General features: G+C 41.4%; 3 gene segments (V, D, J or C); all 3 read right to left on the bottom strand.

The window, feature by feature from the left end:
* Positions 1-477: 477 nt before the first annotated feature.
* LOC117496335 lies at positions 478-1,325 on the bottom strand. The segment is given in 2 exon segments: positions 478-926; positions 1,097-1,325. Coding segments are annotated over 2 exon segments (456 nt in total).
* A 7,994-nt stretch (positions 1,326-9,319) lies between these two features.
* Positions 9,320-9,954, bottom strand: LOC117496381 (the record flags this gene model as incomplete). The annotated part of the segment is given in 2 exon segments: positions 9,320-9,630; positions 9,715-9,954. Coding segments are annotated over 2 exon segments (366 nt in total), but the record flags the coding sequence as incomplete, so codon positions are not given.
* A 666-nt stretch (positions 9,955-10,620) lies between these two features.
* LOC117496370 lies at positions 10,621-11,432 on the bottom strand. The segment is given in 2 exon segments: positions 10,621-11,021; positions 11,253-11,432. Coding segments are annotated over 2 exon segments (441 nt in total).
* Between the last annotated feature and the right edge of the window lie 9,609 nt (positions 11,433-21,041).

Raw genomic sequence — 21,041 nt, 5'->3', positions numbered from 1 at the left:
TACAAACAGTGCCAGAGTCCCACCCAGTTTTCCAGTCGGTCTAGTAATATGTTGTGTTCAACAGTTTAAAATGCAGCGCTGAGAACTAATAATACTGCCACTGAGATTCTGCCACTGTCTGTGTTTAAGCGGATTAAAACGTTAATTAGAGCAGTCTCAGTGCTGTGTGACTGGAACACATCAAAACAGTTATTTAGTGCCAAAACAGCTTTTTAGCTGTTGAACTTTTTTATTATTTTACCCGGCCTATAAATGTTCATCAGTGAAGCGCCTAGGTAGTTCTTTAAGAGTGGTTTAAAGACTGCAGTGTTGAGGGCCTGTGGGAATAAATATGAATAACAGGAAGTGTTGGTGAAGGTCCATCAGGAGTCTGGCACATGGTGGAATGTTCTCATTAAAAAGTATTAGGATAAATGTGAGAGATAAATTAAAGTAACGTGGTGTTGAAGCATCAAATTAAAGATGCCTCTCTGCTGGGGGTTGAGTTGTTTGAACATTAGTTGTGTTGTTTCCCTAAAGTCTAACAGAGAGAGACTCCCTCTGGTGGATGCTGTGCAGGATTGTGTTGTCTTTGCTCCAAAGGTTTTTGTACAGAGTGTTGGTGTTTCCTGTCACTGTGGGCCTCAGAGCACAGTAGTACACAGCAGAGTCTGTCACTGCAGCAGAGGAGATCTGCAGATCCACTTGATTTCTCTCCAAGTTCAGTGTGGCATTCAGTCGAGGGATTGGAGGTTTTGCTTCCACCACGTAAGGCTGTGTTGTGTCAGTGATCAGGAGGAGGAACTGAGGAGCTGATCCAGGATCCTGTCTGTACCACTGGAGATTTTCAGCTTTAACTGAATATGTACAGGACAGAGTAACACTACGGCCCTCTGAGGAACACACTTCAGCACTGATGGCAGTAATATCATCTTCCAAGCTGTTACCTAGTGAGGAAAACATCATGCTATCATTACAGCTCCAAAGTCACAAACCCATCAATTCCTTAGTGAAAAAACAACACTCCTGTAAAGCGTTTATCCAAAATCCAAAGTGGATGTGTAATGCTTTGAAAAAGTCTTCATATTTCCCCTTCTCCTGTCAGAAACATACGTACCTATGAGAGCTGAACAGAGCAGAATTGCAGCCAGTTTCTCCATGTTCACAGAGGGGAAAGCTGTGGTTGTTCAGTATGGAAACGTTTAGTGAGTTGTGTTTGGTCTGATGTTCACAGCTGGAATCAGAGAGGTGTCAGTCATGAAGCTCTGCAGTCAGCAGGAGGAGACTCAGATGTCCAATGAGTTTCTGGAGCTCTTCATCACAGCTGTGAGTCTGAGAGAATCTAATCTAGACAAGGGGTGTTTCTCAATGTCGAGTACGCTTGCTTGGTAGCACATGTCTGCCGAGCATCTTGCTTCAGAAGCGAGTCAAGAATACTTCCTGACATTTGGAAAACAATGAGTGGAACAGGCTAGCAAGTGTGCAGGTGTGCGTCATATGAGAGGCCCCGCCTCTTACATCTTCCGCCACAGATTTGGGGAAATTGGTCCGTGCGCAAAGCATTGTGGGGATTTTAAGACCGCGAAGTCTACTCATGTGCAGCCTCGATATTTCTCCAAACGGAGTACGCCGGGCTCGGTAGATTTCCAAGTATGCTGGAGATTGGAACAGTACTTCGGCGGCACTCGATGACGTAGTATGCTTGAAATAGTGGCTCTGAAGCAGCTTTACTCGAGATTGAGAAACACCCTGTATCATCACATCCTGCTGAAGGTGAACAGAGACAGACTCCCTCTGGTGGATGTAGTGCAGTACTGTGTTGTCTTTGCTCCAAAGGTTTTTGTACAGAGTGTTGGTGTTTCCTGTCACTGTGGGCTGCACAGCACAGTAGTACACAGCAGAGTCTGTCACTGCAGCAGAGGAGATGCTCAGATAGACCTGGGTTTTATCCTCACTCGGTTTAACGGACAGTCGAGAGTTTGATGCAGGTGTTGTTCCCCACTGAAGGATGAGGAACTCTGGTGGTTTTCCTGGATATTGTCGATACCAGTAGAAATAATCATTAGCTGCTATAGTTTTGGAGTATCTGTAGGACAGAGTAACAGTGCTGCCTTCTGGACTGAACTCTTCTTGCTTTGATGCAGTGAGATCTTCACAGCTGACTGGAGAGAGGAGTAATTCAAAGTATTCATTTAATAAATCGCATTAAATTAATCTGTAATTCAAATTTTTGCGCAGAATGTTACATACCTCTTAGAACGGACACTAAAAATAAAAAAATGAAACAATTATCTAATGACAGCATGTTGAATGAAGGTGATGATGATGATGGTCTGTGTTGAACTCTGGTGAATATGGAAGTTCCTCTCTCTTCTATAGTTCAGGAACATCTTAGCTCCTCCCTGAATCTCTCTGTCTCCTCTTAGATCTGTATTTCACTTCTCTCAGTTACACTTCCTCCTGGGTAACAGATCCAAAGGCAGTCTGTAAATAAAAAGTCAGAGGACCTAGGATTGAACCCTGTGGTACACCACGATTAATCACAGACCAACAGAGAATTGTATTTTATAAAGATAGGAAAAAAAGTAATTAACACTGAAGTCCTTGATGTGTACCAGTTTATTGAGAGAGGTGATTTCAAGTGTTTGATCAGTCAGTAAATAAAAACGTACTAATAACAATGACTTGCGTTAACATGAAGTCAGATTAGTGAGAGGTGTTTCATCTAGAGAGAAATCTGTTTAAAATGATCTTAATCTAAGAAGAATTGTACTTCATACCCAACATTTAAAAGGTCTTGAACACCACAACACAAGCTGCTGTTCCAATAGAACCTACGATCACATTGTGCTTAGAGATAAACTGAATCAAATGACAAAGTGAGAGGACCTTGGGTTGAACCCTGTGGTACACCACATGAAATCACAGACTGACAGAAAAACTTATTTTAAGTTCATGGAGACTACTTACTTTTATTTCAACCTGTGATAAAAGGCCAGATTCAATGGTTGAGTTAAACATTTGAACCTGTCGATGTGAATCAAAAGCAGTACATGTTTTTGTATAATAGTGAAATGTGCATAGGTGTTTCCTGTCACTGTGGGCGTCAGAGCACAGTAGTACACAGCAGAGTCTGTCTCTTTAGCTGAGATGATCTCCAGATCAACTCGTTTCTCTGTTTTGTCAATGTGAGCAGAGAAATCAGATTCAGTGGGATGGATCCCTCCTGCCTCTGTGATGGAGAGCAGGAACTCTGGTCTGGATCTCTGGTATTGTCGGTACCACTGGATATTGTAGATAGCCCCCTCATATTTACATGTCAGGCTGATGTTCTGCCCTCTGCAACATGTTCTTCACTTCTTTCTGGCTTTATGCTGTTCATGGAGCCCAGGGCTGCAAAATGAGAATTATTCATGTCAGTTAGTCTGCAGGAGATTTTAACATTAAGAGACTCAACGGAGGGTCTTCAATTTCCTGTCATCTTTGATCAGTTTGAGATCAAACATGACCAAATGTCTTCATACAGATGTAGCACTCCATACAGGACTCCAGTTTACAGCTTCCTGCCTAAGACCTGCCTAAGACCAGCATCTGGGAATGTTAAGCCCTCCCACTATTTTCCAAGAGGGCGTTGCCAGATTTTCAATTTCAGGATTCAACCAGGAGATGGCGCTTCATTCACAAATACAGAAAGACAACTTTTCATGGACTTTCAGTTGTGTTTAGAAGAGCATTTGAACACATCAATATTTTAGATCAAATAAAGTATATCTAATCTTGTAATTGTATATAGTCTTTATATATTAAATAATCATAATAATAATGTAAATGTTTACATTACACTTCTTTATTTGTCATGCGGTCTACCTACGCTGTAAAATGTATTATCTCTTCGATTTACACACGGCATCTATTGCACTTCTGTCCGTCCTGGGAGAGGGATCCCTCCTCTGTTGCTCTCCCCGAGGTTTCTCCAATTTTTCCCTTTGAAATGTGGGTTTTTCTCTGGAAGTTTTTCCTTGTACGATGTGAGGGTCTAAGGACAGAGGGTGTCGTTTTCTCATACTGATATTCTGAACAAACTGTGCTGTTGTATTTGCTGTAAAGTGTCTTTACTGTAGGGTATTTTTATTATATGTACAGCACTTTGGCTCGACCAAAAATCGTTTAAAAATGTGCTATATAAATAAAACTTGATTTGATTTGATTTGATGCTCATACTTTTACCTTTACAATCGTTTGCTTTAAAGTGGACCTATCATGCTTTATTTAAATGATATATTGTAGGGCCATACCTATATAAGGTATATTTATACGTTTCTGTTTTCAAAATACCAAACAGATCATGCATTTTAGCCATGCCTCATTTCGCTCTATGTGCTGTTTGCTGTCTACGGGTCTGATTCTGCTGACCACGCCCCCCTGCAGGAGAGGGGAGACGTGCTCTGATCAGCTGCTGGGCTGTCAGAAGAGGGGGAGAAAAAGAGATCTCCGTCCTCCGTGTTATTATAGGCCTATAGAGTCGTTATTCATTTGTTTTAAAGCTCAATAAATAACAAAGAAGACCTTTGACCGGCACTTTTCTAATTTTGTCCGGAAGATTTAAACTTTAACGGACATCTTGACCGGCGAAAGAAACTGAAACTGAAACTCTGCCGTACGGTCCCCTCGTTCCTTGGAAGAGGCGGAGAGGTGGGTGTTTGTCATCTGCTGGTGGACTAACCGGAGAGAATTACAGTGCTTGCCTCGACGGGGAGGGATTGCATTGAATTAAAGCAGCGGGAGCAAACGCTTGCCTCGGGGAGGGAGAAAAAAAAGCCACAGCGGAGAATAAACAGAAGGGTAACCATGGTAACTATGGGCGGGAAGTCTTCTTCGCTGCTTTTGTGGCAGACTACAGCGCCACTTACAGGCCTGGCATATGTACTACAGCGTCTCCAGCGCTTTCGAGCGGCAATGGCCGGCCGTGGCCCAACCCCACATTTCCCTGATTGGTGGAGTTGGCCCAATAGCCGTAGCGCCACCGTCCTGGTGTCAGGACAGTGTTCAAATCTGGATCAGTTTTTATCAGATCCGTTGCAGCCCCTTTTTTAGAGATTTGGGTATGGAGGAAAATAGAGAGGGTTGTGTTTTCTGACACTTGGTGAGTTCCCTGGAACACCGGGGACACATATTCATGTAGAAAAGACGTACACAAGTGCATTTTGCATGATAGGTCCCCTTTAATATGCAGTATATTTTTTGTATATTTTTGTGTTTGCTTCCTCCTGCTCCCTTTCGGACACATACTGTATGATTTATTATTATTATTAATATGAAGATATTATTAAGATAAGATAAGATAAGATGTTACTTTATTGATTGAACATTTTAGTTTAGAATGTGCTATCCCACGGTAATTCAGAAGGCTCACAGGTCACATTCCGACCATTATTTAAAACAATAGGTGCTTTCATAATAATGATGAGAAACTATGAAATAAGAAATGACCAAATTAAAATGTAATTATCATATCATATATTATATAGTGTATTGTATTATTAAGTAATATCATACATTAACCCCATTATAGCAGATGCCACATTGAATGGATGAACACATTTATGCATCAATAATTACAACAGAGTATTTCTAAATACAAGTTGTAAAAATACTTATATGTATTTAATACTAATAACATAATGATTAATTTCAGATGATAATACTTTTCAGTGTCTGTCTCATGCAGCAGCTGATCCAGTAATGAGTGACCCGGCCGACAGTAAAAATAAACATTTATAACTAGTTTAGGTAGTTTGAGAGGTAATTAAAATAGCTAAGGGTGATGATCTGACTTTAAGTGTGTGTTTTGCTCCTCCCGCTGCATCACAGCATATACTGTGTATATCACCATTCTTTAATTCAATGTTTGATAAGTGCATGCAGATCACAGTACAGTAAAACATGTACACAGATACACTATTTTGTATTTGTATTAAATTTGACAATGTCAATTTCACTTTCCACTATGTACAGGTATCTTGGGTCAGTCTTGTCTTCCAAAAATCAGGAAGTAAAGTCCCCTGGTTTGTGACAAGATGTGAAGTCAACAGATAGTCACTCAGAGGGGGGTACTATTTATTTTCAAATGCATATAGGCTATGCCACCATTTACATGTAGGCTACACTGCTCTTCCAGTCAAGAATTTGAATTTGAATGGGATGGGGAGACGTGTGTGATTAAAAATGAGTGACCAAACTAAGACTTAGTTTTTCAAAAGAGAAAATGCAGATATTACACTCAGAAAATAAATGGTAGACATATCAGTACTCTTAGTGCCAAGTTGAAAGAGAATTCACTGCTCTAAACAAAGTCAAAAATCAACATACAGTAGGGGGGTGGGGGATGGTGAACGGTATGGTCAATGTTTGTAAACACAATCCCCAGGATGTGTTCTAATCAAAGCATGGTCGTCATGGTTGCCCTTCTGTTTATTCACCGTGGTGGGGGCCGAGGGAACCGGGCAGAGTTTTTCGCCGGTCAACGTGTGTTAAAGTTTAAATCTTCCGGACAAAATTATAAAAGTGCCGGTCAAAGGTCTTCTTTGTTATTTATTGAGCTTTAAAACAAATGAATAACGACTATATAATAATAAAATACACGGAGCCTGGCCTCTCTTTTTCCTCCCTCTCTTCTGACAGCGTCAGTGTCTGTCTCATGCAGCAGCTGATCCAGTAATGAGTGACCCGGCCGACAGTAAAAATAAACATTTATAACTAGTTTAGGTAGTTTGAGAGGTAATTAAAATAGCTAAGGGTGATGATCTGACTTGAAGTGTGTGTTTTGCTCCTCCCGCTGCATCACAGCATATACTGTGTATATCACCATTCTTTAATTCAATGTTTGATAAGTGCATGCAGATCACAGTACAGTAAAACACGTACACAGATACATTATTATTGTCTGAGACAACTTGGCACTAAGAGTACTGATATGTCTACCATTTCTTTTATGAGTGTAATATCTGCATTTTCTCTTTTGGTTTGATTAGGACACATCCTGGGGATTTCAGAATGGTACTGGGTGTTGATTTATTCTATTGGCTTCATATCGCAATATATTCCAGAAGTCTGAAATGCAAAAAATGTCCCACATTAGGGCAATTCACCCTACTTAACCCCAAATAAAAGAACCCAATAAAAAGAGTTGTTAAATAATAGTGAAGTCACGTTGTAATAACAATAACTCATCTCTCGGTTTGAGTGTTCTTTTTCTGCTTTGCCAAAAGCCACTGTGTCAAGTGTCTCGTGACTATTTTTCTCAGCGGATGCATGTCAATTTAAATCAATACATACAACTATTTTTTAAATCAATAAAAACATTTTCTAAATCCATAAAAGCATTTCAATTAATATTGGGAGTCATGTCGTTACTTTGTTGAGAATGTGGCCATGTAATAAGCGGGATAATTTGCAGCGACTTGGTCATTATGGGAAAAATAACACCCAGGGATCAAGATCTGCCTGACGAGGCTCCATTCAAATATAAATATTTTCAGTGAATTACTGAGTTTAGGCACGTTAATAACGTTTTAATGAAGTTGAATACAGAATATTCATATTTGTCAGTGCTTTCATGATAATTCGGCGAACATAAACATAAATGATCGTGGTGAAGATGATGATTAAATTAGGATTAAAAATCGAGTGCCGGGCTGCATTTCCTGTCGTTCGTTTTTTTCGACTAAACAACATTATTTTGTTAAATAACAACATGGTGATGTTTTGTAAATGATTACATGTCTCTTATTTAGCACAGACTATGATCCTATCCGTGACATATGGATCTTAACAAAGATCCGCTATACAGTAGTACCAGACATACTGTACATCCAGCGTACTGTATCAAAGTTGATTTCACATGAGCTCCAGTGTGGAACCCCACTGCACCCCCTGGTGGATCAATGATCCATTGCAGCTGGCTTCATTATAATTAAATGTATTTATCACGGGGGCGGTATCAAGTCAAGCTGGAGGTTGTCTCTTGATCGAGGGTAGACCCCGTGCCGACCACGGCCCTCGCGTTTCAAACTGTCCTAAATTAGGTGCTACATCTGTAGATCACAACGGTTGCTGCCTTACACAATCAAACCTCCAGTTATGAAATCTCTGGCTAATACAGCGGGTTAAATGAGACTTTATCTCTGTTCCAACACTCACCTATGAAGAGAGAGAAGAGTAACCAGAGGTAAAGCAACATGTCTTTGGAGATGGTAAAGTCGAACAGTCAGCAGATGAGTTCTCCTCCTGCAGAAGTGAAGCAGGAAACAGCCTCTCTGCTGCTCAGCCCTTCTCCTCAACATCAGATGATTGTGCTTTTAGTTCCTCAAACATCTCACAAATCATCTCATTGGTTGATATAAACGTCAGTGGGCGGGGCCAGAGAATCATGTTTTACTCGTTTTAAACCATCAAAGTACTTTTCTCATATTTAAAACATTTAGTTCTCTTTGTGTTTCTCACTGACACATACAATGAAATGTACAAAAACTTAGCAATTACAATGACGGGCGTTAACGTGAAGTCAGATTAGTGAGAGGTGTTTCATCTAGAGAGAAATCTGCTTAAAAATATCTTAATCTAATCAGAATATTGATCACAGGTGTCATTTAAAAGGTCTTGAACACCACGACACAAGGTGCTGTTCCAATAGAACCTATTATCACATTGTGCTTAGAGATAAACTGAATCCAATGACAAAATGAGAGTACCTAAGATTGAACCCTGTGGTACACCACATCAAATCACAGACTGACAGAAAAATAGAGACACTCATTTTAAGTTCATTAAGACTACTTAATTGGATTTTAACCTGTGATGAAAGGCCAGATTCACTGACTGAGTTAATTATTTGAACCTGTGGATATGAATCAAAGGCAGTCCATGTGTTTGTATAGTGTGCAGCTGCTCCTCACCTGTGGAATACCCTCCCAGACCACCTGAGGACTCCACAGACCACTGACGCCTTCAGGAAAGGCCTAAAACCTTTCTTTTAAAAAAAGCTTTTGATTAAACTTTTGTTTCTTTTGTTTGTTTTTGTTATGCCTCCTGTAGCACCTTGGGATTGCTGTTAGCAATGAAAGGTGCTTTACAAATCAAATGTATTATTATTATTATTATTAGTAGGGAACAATTGTTCATAAATTTCAAATCATCAAGCAGGTAAATGACATTACTGTATCATCACAAACTATTGATGTTTATCAGAGAGAGACTCCCTCTGGTGGATGCTGTGCAGTATTGTGTTGTCTTTGCTCCAAAGGTTTTTGTACAGAGTGTAGGTGTTTCCTGTCACTGTGGGCCTCAGAGCACAGTAGTACACAGCAGAGTCTGTCACTGCAGCAGAGGAGATCTGCAGATCCACTCGTTTCTTTCCTTCAGACAGGTCAGTGAAGAACCTGGTGTCCGATTTAAGTGATTCTACTTTGTTTGTGAAATTAATCCCTGAGATAGACAGGAGGAACTCTGGTGGTTCTCCTGGATATTGTCGATACCAGAAGAAATAATCAGTTCCAGCTGCTTGTTTGGAGTATCTGTAGGACAGAGTAACAGTGCTGCCTTCTGGACTGAACTCTTCTGTTTTGACTGGAGACAGATCTTCACAGCTGACGCCTGAGGGAAAGATTAACTCTGTTATTTCATGTTATAAAAGTTATTTTAGCAAAACCACACTCAGAAAGCAAGAGTGCAACAAACCTGATAAAATTGCAGACAATATCAGAGAAAAAGCTGAGTTCTGCAGGGAGAGCATGTTGAATGAAGGTGATGATGATGGTCTGTGTTGAACTCTGGTGAATATGGAAGTTCCTCTCTCTTCTATAGTTCAGGAACATCTTAGCTCCTCCCTGAATCTCTCTGTCTCCTCTTAGATCTGTATTTCACTTCTCTCAGTTACACTTCCTCCTGGGTAACAGATCCAAAGGCAGTCTGTAAATAAAAAGTCAGAGGACCTATTGAACCCTGTGGTACACCACAATAAATCACAGACCAACAGATAATTGTGTTTTATAAAGATAAGAACAAAAGCAATCAAAACTTGAGTGTGTGATGTGTACCAGTTTATTGAGAGAGGTGATTTAAAGTGTTTGATCAGTCAGCAAATAAAAACGTAATAATAACAATGACGGGCGTTAACGTGAAGTCAGATTAGTGAGAGGTGCTTCATCGAGAGAGAAATCTGTTTAAAATGATGTTAATCTATTACAAATATTTCTTCAGATCCAACATTTAAAAGGTCTTGAACACCACAACACAAGCTGCTGTTCCAATAGAACCTTTCATCAAATTGGGCTTGGAGATAAACTGAATCCAATGACAAAGTGAGAGGACCTAGGATTGAACCCTGTGGTACACCACATGAAATCACAGACTGACAGAAAATTAGAGACACTTATTTTAAATTCATGGAGACTACATTTTATGTTTAATCTGTGATAACAGGTCAAATTAAATGATTGAGTTAAACATGTTAACTTGTTGATGTGAATCAAAGGCAGTACATGTGTTTCTATGGTAGTGCACAATTGTTTATACATTTATATACCTGACATAAACCTTTAGAAATGATCAAGCAGGTAAACTAAATGATTGTATCATCACAAACTATGGATGTTTAACAGAGAGAGACTCCCTCTGGTGGATGTTGTGCAGTATTGTGTTGTATTTGCTCCAAAGGTTTTTGTACAGAGTGTAGGTGTTTCCTGTCACTGTGGGCCTCAGAGCACAGTAGTACACAGTAGAGTCTGTCTCTTTAGCTGAGATGATCTCCAGATCAACTCGTTTCTCTGTGTTGTCAATGTGAGCAGAGAAATCAGATTCAGTGGGATGGATCCCTCCTGCCTCTGTGATGGAGAGCAGGAACTCTGGTCTGGATCTCTGGTATTGTCGGTACCACTGGATATTGTAGATAGCCCCCTCATATTTACATGTCAGGCTGATGTTTCTGCCCTCTGCAACATGTTCTTCACTTCTTTCTGGCTTTATGCTGTTCATGGAGCCCAGGGCTGCAAAATGAGAATTATTCATGTCAGTTAGTCTGCAGGAGATTTTAACATTAAGAGACTCAACGGAGGGTCTTCAATTTCCTGTCATCTTTGATCAGTTTGAGATAAAACATGACCAAATGTCTTCATAGATCACAACGGTTGCTGCCTTACACAATCAAACCTCCAGTTATGAAATCTCTGGCTAATACAGCGGGTTAAATGAGACTTTATCTCTGTTCCAACACTCACCTATGAAGAGAGAGAAGAGTAACCAGAGGTAAAGCAACATGTCTTTGGAGATGGTAAAGTGGAACAGTCAGCAGATGAGTTCTCCTCCTGCAGAAGTGAAGCAGGAAACAGCCTCTCTGCTGCTCAGCCCTTCTCCTCAACATCAGATGATTGTGCTTTTAGTTCCTCAAACATCTCACAAATCATCTCATTGGTTGATATAAACGTCAGTGGGCGGGGCCAGAGAATCATGTTTTACTGGTTTTATAAAACGAAGTACCATCAAAGTACTTTTCTCATATTTAAAACATTTAGTTCTCTTTGTCTTTCTCACTGGGGGGGGAATTCAACTGATGAGAGAAGATGTAAAAGAATTCAAAGGTCAAATTACTCCTTTACAGCTAATAGGACCGTTACAGTGTATGACCCTGCACTTGACATTTTCAGTTTAATTAGAAGGCCCTGCAATGACAGCAAGGACTAAAGGTAGACCTATATTGGATAGTATAACTGTAGTTAGTTACAACATTAAGGGATTGCGAAATCCTATTAAGAGGAAAAAAATACTTTCTCAGTTTAAGGCTTTGAAATGTTCAATTGCAATGTTACAAGAGACCCATATGTCTGAAGTTGAGCATTTAAAGTTGAGGAGAGACTGGGTGGAACGGGTTTACAGTGCATCGTATAAGGGTGGGAGGAAGAGGGGGGTTGCGATCTTATTCAGTAGGTCTGTGTTCTTTACCAGTGAAAGAGTCATTCAGGACGAGGAAGGCAGATATGTCATGGTGATAGGCCCGATTGGGGAAGATAAATTCACATTTCTATATGTATATGCCCTGAATGAGGACTGTCCTTATTTTTTCAAGAAAATAGCTTCCAAATTGGCAGATGGGGTGGAGGGAACTATTGTGATAGGGGGGGACTTCAACTGTGTATTACATTTGAGCATGGACAGATTGCCTGCTAAGAAGGGACTCAGATCTAGGAAAACAACCACTGCCCTGGGGATGTTAGATGGACTGGGTTTGGTAGATGGACTGGGTTTGGTAGATGGACTGGGTTTGGTAGATGGACTGGGTTTGGTAGATGGACTGGGTTTGGTAGATGGACTGGGTTTGGTAGATGGACTGGGTTTGGTAGATGGACTGGGTTTGGTAGATGGACTGGGTTTGGTAGATGGACTGGGTTTGGTAAATGGACTGGGTTTGGTAGATGGACTGGGTTTGGTAGATGGACTGGGTTTGGTAGGACTGGGTTTGGTAGGACTGGGTTTGGTAGATGGACTGGGTTTGGTAGATGGACTGGGTTTGGTAGATGGACTGGGTTTGGTAGATGGACTGGGTTTGGTAGATGGACTGGGTTTGGTAGATGTCTGGGTTTGGTAGATGGACTGGGTTTGGTAGATGGACTGGGTTTGGTAGATGTCTGGGTTTGGTAGATGGACTGGGTTTGGTAGATGGACTGGGTTTGTTAGATGGACTGGGTTTGGTAAATGGACTGGGTTTGGTAGATGTCTGGGTTTGGTAGATGGACTGGGTTTTCGTAGATGTCTGGCGATGTCTCCATCCCAAAGATAAAGATTATACATACAGATCTCTAGTTCATGGGAGTTACTCTAGAATAGACATGTTTTGCCTATCTAAGGTTGACATGCATAGAGTAACAGAATGTAAGATAGAACCAATCACACTATCTGACCATGGCCCCATCACAATGAAAATGAACCTAGGTCAGGATAGACAATTCAGATATTGGAGGCTTAATGTCTCAATACTAAATGATCCCCTGATCCAACAGGAATTACGTGACGGCCTAAAGGAATATATTGATATAAATGATAATGGTGAGGTTACTCCTTCTATTTTATGGGATGGATCTAAAGCTGTAATGAGGGGAAAGATCATTCAAATTTCCTCTAGATTAAAAAAAACAAAGAGAGGCGAGGAGACTTAAATTAGAGATTGAAATAACTAGACTTGAAAGGGAACACAAAGTATCGAGGGACAGGGTCACACTGGATTTGCTAAAACATAAAAAACAAAAATGAGATGATCTACTTACCTATAAGGCAGAGGGAGCGCTTAGATTTGTAAAAAGAAAATATTATGAAATGGGTAATAGAGCGAGTAGGTTATTGGCCTTTCAACTACGCAAGGCTCAATCTAGCCGAGTGGTTTCTAAAATTAAACATCCAGACACAAAGAAAGTTACATCTCAGTCTAAAGAAATAGCAGAGGCATTTGCGGTGTATTACAAAAAGCTATATGAGGGCCAGGAGGTACAAGGGAAAGAGGATAAGATATCACGTCTCCTTGACTCGGTAGAATTAGACAAATTGTCACAGGAGGAGGCTGACATGATGTGCTCACCCATTACAGTAGAGGAAATAGTAGATAGTATTGGTAAGCTCAAGAATAACAGATCTCCCGGTATCGATGGGTACTCGGGGGAGTACTATAACGTTTTTGTGAATGAGTTGGCACCAGTCCTATGTCGGGTATATAATTATGCATTGGATGAAGGAGACCCACCGAAATCCTGGTCAGAGGCAATCATTACGGTTATTCATAAAGAAGGGAAGGACCCCACACAATGTATGGGTTATCGGCCCATAAGCCTTCTCTGTCAGGATTTTAAAATCCTGACCTCCATTCTGGCTAGTAGAATACAGAGGTGCATTAGGAAGCTAGTACACCCAGACCAAACGGGATTCATTGCTGGGCGCCATGGTACTAATAATGTTAGAAGAGCTCTCAATTTACAATCACTTGCCGCCGGGAGGAAAACCCCATCAATGCTTCTCCGTCTAGACGCTGAGAAGGCATTTGATAGATTACATTGGACATTTCTGCAGAGGACACTGTCACATATGGGCTTTGGTCAGACCTTTATTAACTGGGTCAAAGTGTTTTATAATAACCCAAGATCGAGAGTTAGAGTCAATGGCCACTGCTCGGATTTCTTTGCGTTGGGAAGGGGGACGAGGCAGGGAGATGCGTTATCCCCAGCCCTGTTTGCCCTTAGTATTGAACCTCTCGCAGAACTAATCAGGAGTAATCCTCATATACAGGGAATGAAAGATGAGGATGGGAATCAACATAAGGTGGGTCTATACGCGGACGACATAATATTGTTTCTGGAAAATCCAGAGTCCTCTGTCCGGGCCCTCCTACAAAATCTGGAAGAATATGGCCTGGTATCTGGATATAAAATGAATCCCACTAAGTCAGAGGCAATGATGATCTCTGGGACGTGGCCAAGTCAACTTGATAGTCCAGTGTCCTTTCACAGGTCTGGTCAGGGATTTCGATACTGAGGGATTGCACTCACCCCCAAAATAACACAGTTGTTCCAAGCTAATTATAAAAAGATATTTGAGGTGTTTAAAACTGACGTAACGAGATGGGATGTGCTGCCGTTGTCACTTTTGGGTAGAATAGAGGCTGTAAAAATGAATTTATTACCCAGACTTTTGTTTTTGTTCCAATCTCTGCCTATTTGGGTCCCGGCATCTGCCTTCAATATGTTGGATAAGCTTATATCTAAATGTATATGGCAGAATAAGAGGCCGAGGGTGAGATATAAAACACTTACTCTTGGGAAGGGCCAGGGCGGGCTCAACCTTCCTAACATAAAGCACTACTTTTGGGCGGCGCAATTAACAGCAGTGGTAGCCTGGATTCGCAATGACACAGAGACAGGATGGGTTAGTATAGAGCAGAGCTCATTACCAGGGATACCTTTGCTACTCTGGGTTTCATGAGCCAACAGTCTCAAAAGAAAGTCAGAGTCCAAAACATATATGTGAAACACACCTTAAAAGTGTGGTCTGCGGTACAAAAGAGATTTAGGGGGACAGTTGCCCTCTCTCGAGCTATGCAAATTGCTGGAAATCTAGAATTCCTCCCCTCAATAGCGGACAGTACCTTTAAGAAGTGGGCAGACAGAGGTCTAAAGATTATTGACCAATTATTTTATGATCATATTTTGCAGCCATTTTCCTATCTCCAGGAGACGTTTCAGTTACCATCGTGTGACATGTTTAGGTATTTACAGATTAGCATTACATTACAAAACATAGAGATTGGAACATAATCAAGAATTCCCCAACAAACATTGAAACATATTTTATCAATATAATTAGGCACAATAAACCGACTAAGAATCATGTTTCCCATATTTATAGGAACCAATTAATGGATTTACCGGATAACACCTTCCACATAAAAAATAAATGGGAGTTAGAGTTGAATATTATAATTGAAGATGGGGATTGGGAAACATTGTGTAAGGGCTGTCACAAAGGTATAAACAGTAATACGTGGAAGGAGTTTGACTGGAAGACAAAGACACGGTTCTTTAGGACACCCTTGATAATTTCCAAATGTGTAGACACCCCCACAGCAAAGTACTGCTGGAGGGAGTGCGGCCTGATTGGTGACCACTCACACATATTCTGGGACTGCCCAAAGATGGTCTCCTTCTGGCATGGGGTAAAGGAGGAGGTAGACAGAATGATGGGAATGTATCTACCGCTCAACCCTAGTCACTTTATACTTGATCTGGTTGCAGAGGATGTATGTAATAGAAACCAGAAGTACCTGTTGCATATACTCCTGATGACTGCTAGGAAAATGGTAACATTGAATTGGAGGAAACCACAACCACTACACTGGCACAATGGAAACTAAAATGAAAGGAGGTATATGGGATGGAGGCTCTGACTGCCCAATTACAATTAATGACAGACCTGTTTCAACAGAGGTGGTCTCCCCTAACCAGTTATTTCTCTGCCTGAGAAAAATCCCAGATCCTGTGATGTATGTGTGGTATTATTTTTAATATTACTACTCTATTGTCATTTCTTATTTGTATTTTCCTTTCCCTGTTTTGATTTTCAAATGGATGTATAGGGTCTACATTTCAAGGTTCAAGGTTCAAGGTTCTTTATTGTCAATCTGACATAGCTACAGAGTAATTATGCAGTTGAAAATCTTATGTCACAGGCTTCTCCAACAATGCAACATAATAACATAACATAATAACAATAAGAGCAAGAGCAATACAAAAATAATAATAGTTATAAAAATGAAATAAAGTGATGATGTGGAATAGTGCAGTATGAGTCTATATACAAGTTATTGGAATGATATATATATATTAGGTATTAGATACATACTACTGAGTAGCAGTTGAATGTTTGAAGTTGTTTCAACAGTTCAATTTTTTAACAGTCTCACTGCCCGCGGGAAGAAACTGTCTCCGAATCTTCTTGTCCTTGCCAGGATGCTGCGGTAACGTCTGCCAGACGGCAACAGAAAGAACAGTTTGTGGCTGGGGTGATGGGGGTCTTTGATAATCCGTAGTGATTTCTTCCTGAGCCGCTGGGAGTAAAGGTCCTCCATGGATGGCAGCTCCGTCCTGGTGATGTGCTGTGCAGTTTTCACCACCCTCTGTAAAGCCTTACGATCGAGGTCGGTGCAGCTGCCGTACCAGGCCGTCATGCTGCCAGTGAGGATACTCTCTATGGTGCACCTGTAGAAGTTGCAGAGTATCCTGGAATCCATTTTGAACCTCCTCAGCCTGCGGAGGAAGAAGAGCCGCTGTCGAGCTTTCTTGGTGATGGTGGTGGTGTGAAGAGACCATGTCAGGTCCTCAGTGATGTGGACCCCAAGGAACCTGAAGCTTTTGACTCTCTCCACCGTAGTCCCATTGATGGCGATGGGGGCGTGTCCCTCTCCCTGCTGCTTCCTGTAGTCCACAATCAGCTCCTTTGTTTTGCTGATGTTGAGATGGAGGTTGTTCTCCTGGCACCAAGATGTCAGGTTTTCGACCTCCTCTCTGTACGCCGTCTCGTCATCGTCTGTGATCTGGCCGATGACGGTCGTGTCATCAGCAAACTTCACGATGGTGTTGGAGCTGTGTGTGGCCACGCAGTCGTGGGTGAACAGGGAGTAGAGGAGAGGGCTGAGCACGCAGCCTTGAGGGGCACCGGTGTTGAGAATCAGGGTGGAGGATGTGATATTTCCCACCCGCACTGCCTGGGGTCTGCCCGTCAGGAAGTTCAGGATCCAGTCGCAGAGGGCGCTGTTGAGTCCGAGGTCTCTGAGCTTGATGGCCAGCTTGGAGGGCACAATGGTGTTGAATGCTGAACTGTAGTCAATGAACAGCATTCTCACATATGTGTTCCTCTTCTTCGGGTCCAGGTGTGAGAGGGCAGTGTGGAGGGTGAGGGCTATGGCGTCGTCTGTGGACCTGTTTGCTCTGTAGGCAAACTGCAGGGGGTCCAGAGATTCAGGGAGGGAGGAGGTGATGAATAATTTGACTAACCGCTCAAAGCACTTCATTATGATGGAGGTGAGTGCTACTGGGCGGTAGTCGTTGGGGCAGGTGATGATTCTCTTTTTGGGGACAGGAATGATGGTGGAGTGTTTAAGACATGTGGGGACTACAGACTGCAGCAGGGACCTGTTGAAGATGTCTGTGAACACCTCTGCCAGCTGAACTGCACACACCCTGAGAACACGGCCAGGGATGCCATCAGGTCCAGGAGCCTTGTGTGGGTTAACCCTTTTAAAGGATTTACACACATCTGCCCTATTTAAAACAAAAGGGCAGTGTAGCTCCTGGTCCCTCTGTACCTCCACAGCCTGGCTGCTCTCAAAGCGTGCAAAAAAACTGTTTAGCTCATCTGGGAGAGATGCGCACGCAGACACTCCCGCAGCACCCCCCGCTGCTCCTTTGTAGTCAGTCATTGTCCTTAGTCCCGCCCACATATTCCTAGTGTTACAGCCTTTGAAGTCAGATTCCACCTTCTCTTTGTACTGTCTCTTTGCATTTTTTATTGCTCTCCGGAGATCATACCTATCATTTTCATTTTCATTTGATCTTTTCCATCATTTGCTGATATGTACTGTCTTTGGTATATATTGATACTGATGTGCTGTAAAGTTAAGTAAGGTGTTTGTGTTTTTTTCTTTCTTTGTTCAATAAAAATAAAGTTTAAAAAAAATCGTATTTCGTTTCTATTTAACTAAATACATGTGGTTTAATCCACGGGGGTTTACAACTACAAAAATAATCGGTTTGTTTTTGTATCACATCCGACGGGAGGAAATGCAACCCGGCTCTCACTACCGATATTTAATCATAATTTAATCATCATCTTCATGATCATGTATGTTTATGTTCGCCGAATTGACATGAAAGCACTAACAAATATGAATTTGCCGTAGTCAACTTCATTAAAACTTTATTAACGTGCCTAAACTCAGCAATTCACCAAAAAGAGGACCATGGCTGTAAAGGCAGAGGGGTGTCTCTAGTTCCCCCTCGACACACAGACTGATCCTTTTTTTTGTCCATGTCCGATTGGCTTAGAGCTTTCGCGACTGCAAACATTTTTAAACAAACATTGACCATGTACCGTTCACCACCCCTCTCCCCCCACAGCTCCCTTAACCTCTTAAGCATGGCGATCCCCCCATTGGACCCCTCCTACTGTTTTTTTTTTAGACAAGGTCTCAGGGCTTCTTAACATTTATGAAACTATTAATGTGTAGCACCAGATTAACGGGAAGAATCTCAGCTAACTGAAGATGTGAACCATTTTTAGCTAAAAGAAACACAAGAGTAATACCAAGCCTTTGAATTAGCATTTTGCGAAAAAATGCTAACTAATGCTAACGGACTTTTGCACAGCACTCACTCTCAAAATGCCCTTATTACTTATCGTAACTGCACAAACAAGATATCCGATTAAAGCTGAGACTCCACAGATTCCATACATGTAGTGTCATCACTGTACGACCCCGAATTTGCGGAGCTTTCAGCCAGAAAATAGAAAGTAAACAACATCCGGTTTCAAAAATATTACAATAATTACATCTTACCTTTTGTGATTTGTGATCAAAAGTTGTGTTCAACGGAATAAAAACGCCGCTCAAGGTTAATCCAATGTCTCTGTGTCACGTAGAATTGTTTACTGATAATCCATCATCATATTTATGGCAATAAACTGGGTATAAAGTTTTGCAGTCAAGGCTTGTACTTTCAGATATGCTTCGTTTGCTTCTCTATTACCTCCGCAATGGTAATGTTTACGTGGATTTTGGAACTGCCCATCGGATTCTATTGGATCTAATGGTTAAGAAAAAGGTGTAAATCACTCAAATCGACCAATGGGTTCCATAGATATGGTCCTGCGTAAAGTATACAGTATGAATGCCAGCGGCAGACCCATTACGCAGCAGACTCTACGCCGTGTTTACTACGTAAACAACAGGAATTGCAGCAGGACCCAGAGCGCACAGAGCGGACAGCAGATAACAGAGCAGAGTACAAGATTAGCGTTTAGGACTTTTTCTATACTTTGACTTTTGTCAAATAATGGCTTGCAGGAAAGAGATGCTTACGACTTTACAGGCAATGGAAATGGTGACTAATGCTGACAGCGATGCAGACATGTTACCCGTTGATTCTGAGTCAGACGACGAGGATCTCCTGCAGCCAGAACAGAACCCGGAGCGTTGTGACTCTGATGATGAAATTCCACCACGGGAAAGGTATGTAATCTCTCTGTTTTTATCTATTACTTATTTATTTGGTGTACGATTATTCATATAGTAAATAAAAGCGTCTGCTAAATGTAATGTAATGTAATGTAATGTATGCTCAAAATGGCATGTTTGGCAGGAATTAGAGGGATTATTTACGAACATAGTGTTTCTTGTCTGTTACATTTACTAAAAGTATAGGCCAGTGTTGATCTATAGTCACTAAATGTGTTGCATTCACACACTCACAATGGCATGTTTGCTGCCAAGGAAACAGGAATTACAGGAATTAATCTAATCTCTTTGTTTTTCCACATTTGTTTTCATAGTGATGGAGATGAGGATGAAATGGCTTCACCATTGTCTACTTTCACCCAGCCCACACCTGCCTCACCCTCACATTCCTCAACTTATTATAATTTTCTCAGGCCTCGTCACTGTTCACATCCGATCGGACTACTGGAGGAAGAAATGGCCATATAACTTCCAGGCTGGTGTGTGGCAGACAAAGACTGTTCCTGACGCTGTGTTGGACTACAACCGAAGCATGGGCGGCGTGGATGTGTCTGACGCTTTGATCGGCTACTACAAAACGATGAAATGGTACAAGACTTTTTTTTACCATTTTATGGACATTGCAGTTGTGAACAGCTTCCTTCTCCACAAGGAGCTGTACAAGATGAAGAGTGACCCCAGCAGGACAAAGCCACACACACAGAAGACTTTCAGGGAGCAGCTTGCTGCAGAAATGTTGGAATATGCTGAAGGCTCTGCACCTCCACCACCCCCCCCCCCACTCACATGCGTGCCCATGTTTTATGGGAAAGATGTCCGTATCAGGAAGAACTGCAGGAACTGCCATGATGCTGGCAAAAAGAGGGTGAAGACACCTTGGCACTGCATGAAGTGCCAGGTCCCTCTGTGCTTGAATATCAAAAATAATTGTTACCAGGAGTGGCATGCCAAAATATTGTAACATTCAGCTGGTAAGTATAAAGTCTACCTATCTAGAGTGTGGTTTTATTGTATAGTGTGTTTGTGAAATGTTTGAAATAAATCTGTAAAATGTTTGAAATAAATCTGCTCTAATTGAAGTCAAACTTCATTTTGTATGTTTTATTTTTTTTACAACAATTGTATTTGGATGGAATGAATACCTATAGTGATAATTCAAAGTAATAAATGATTTTTACAGTGAGAAAGGTCAAATGGACCTTCACCAATACTTCTCCTTTTCCATATTTATTCCCACAGG

This window comes from Trematomus bernacchii, unplaced genomic scaffold (genome assembly GCF_902827165.1).
Source record: "Trematomus bernacchii unplaced genomic scaffold, fTreBer1.1, whole genome shotgun sequence".
NCBI lineage: Eukaryota > Metazoa > Chordata > Actinopteri > Perciformes > Nototheniidae > Trematomus > Trematomus bernacchii.
This window is presented reverse-complemented; position numbering and strand designations above follow the sequence as displayed.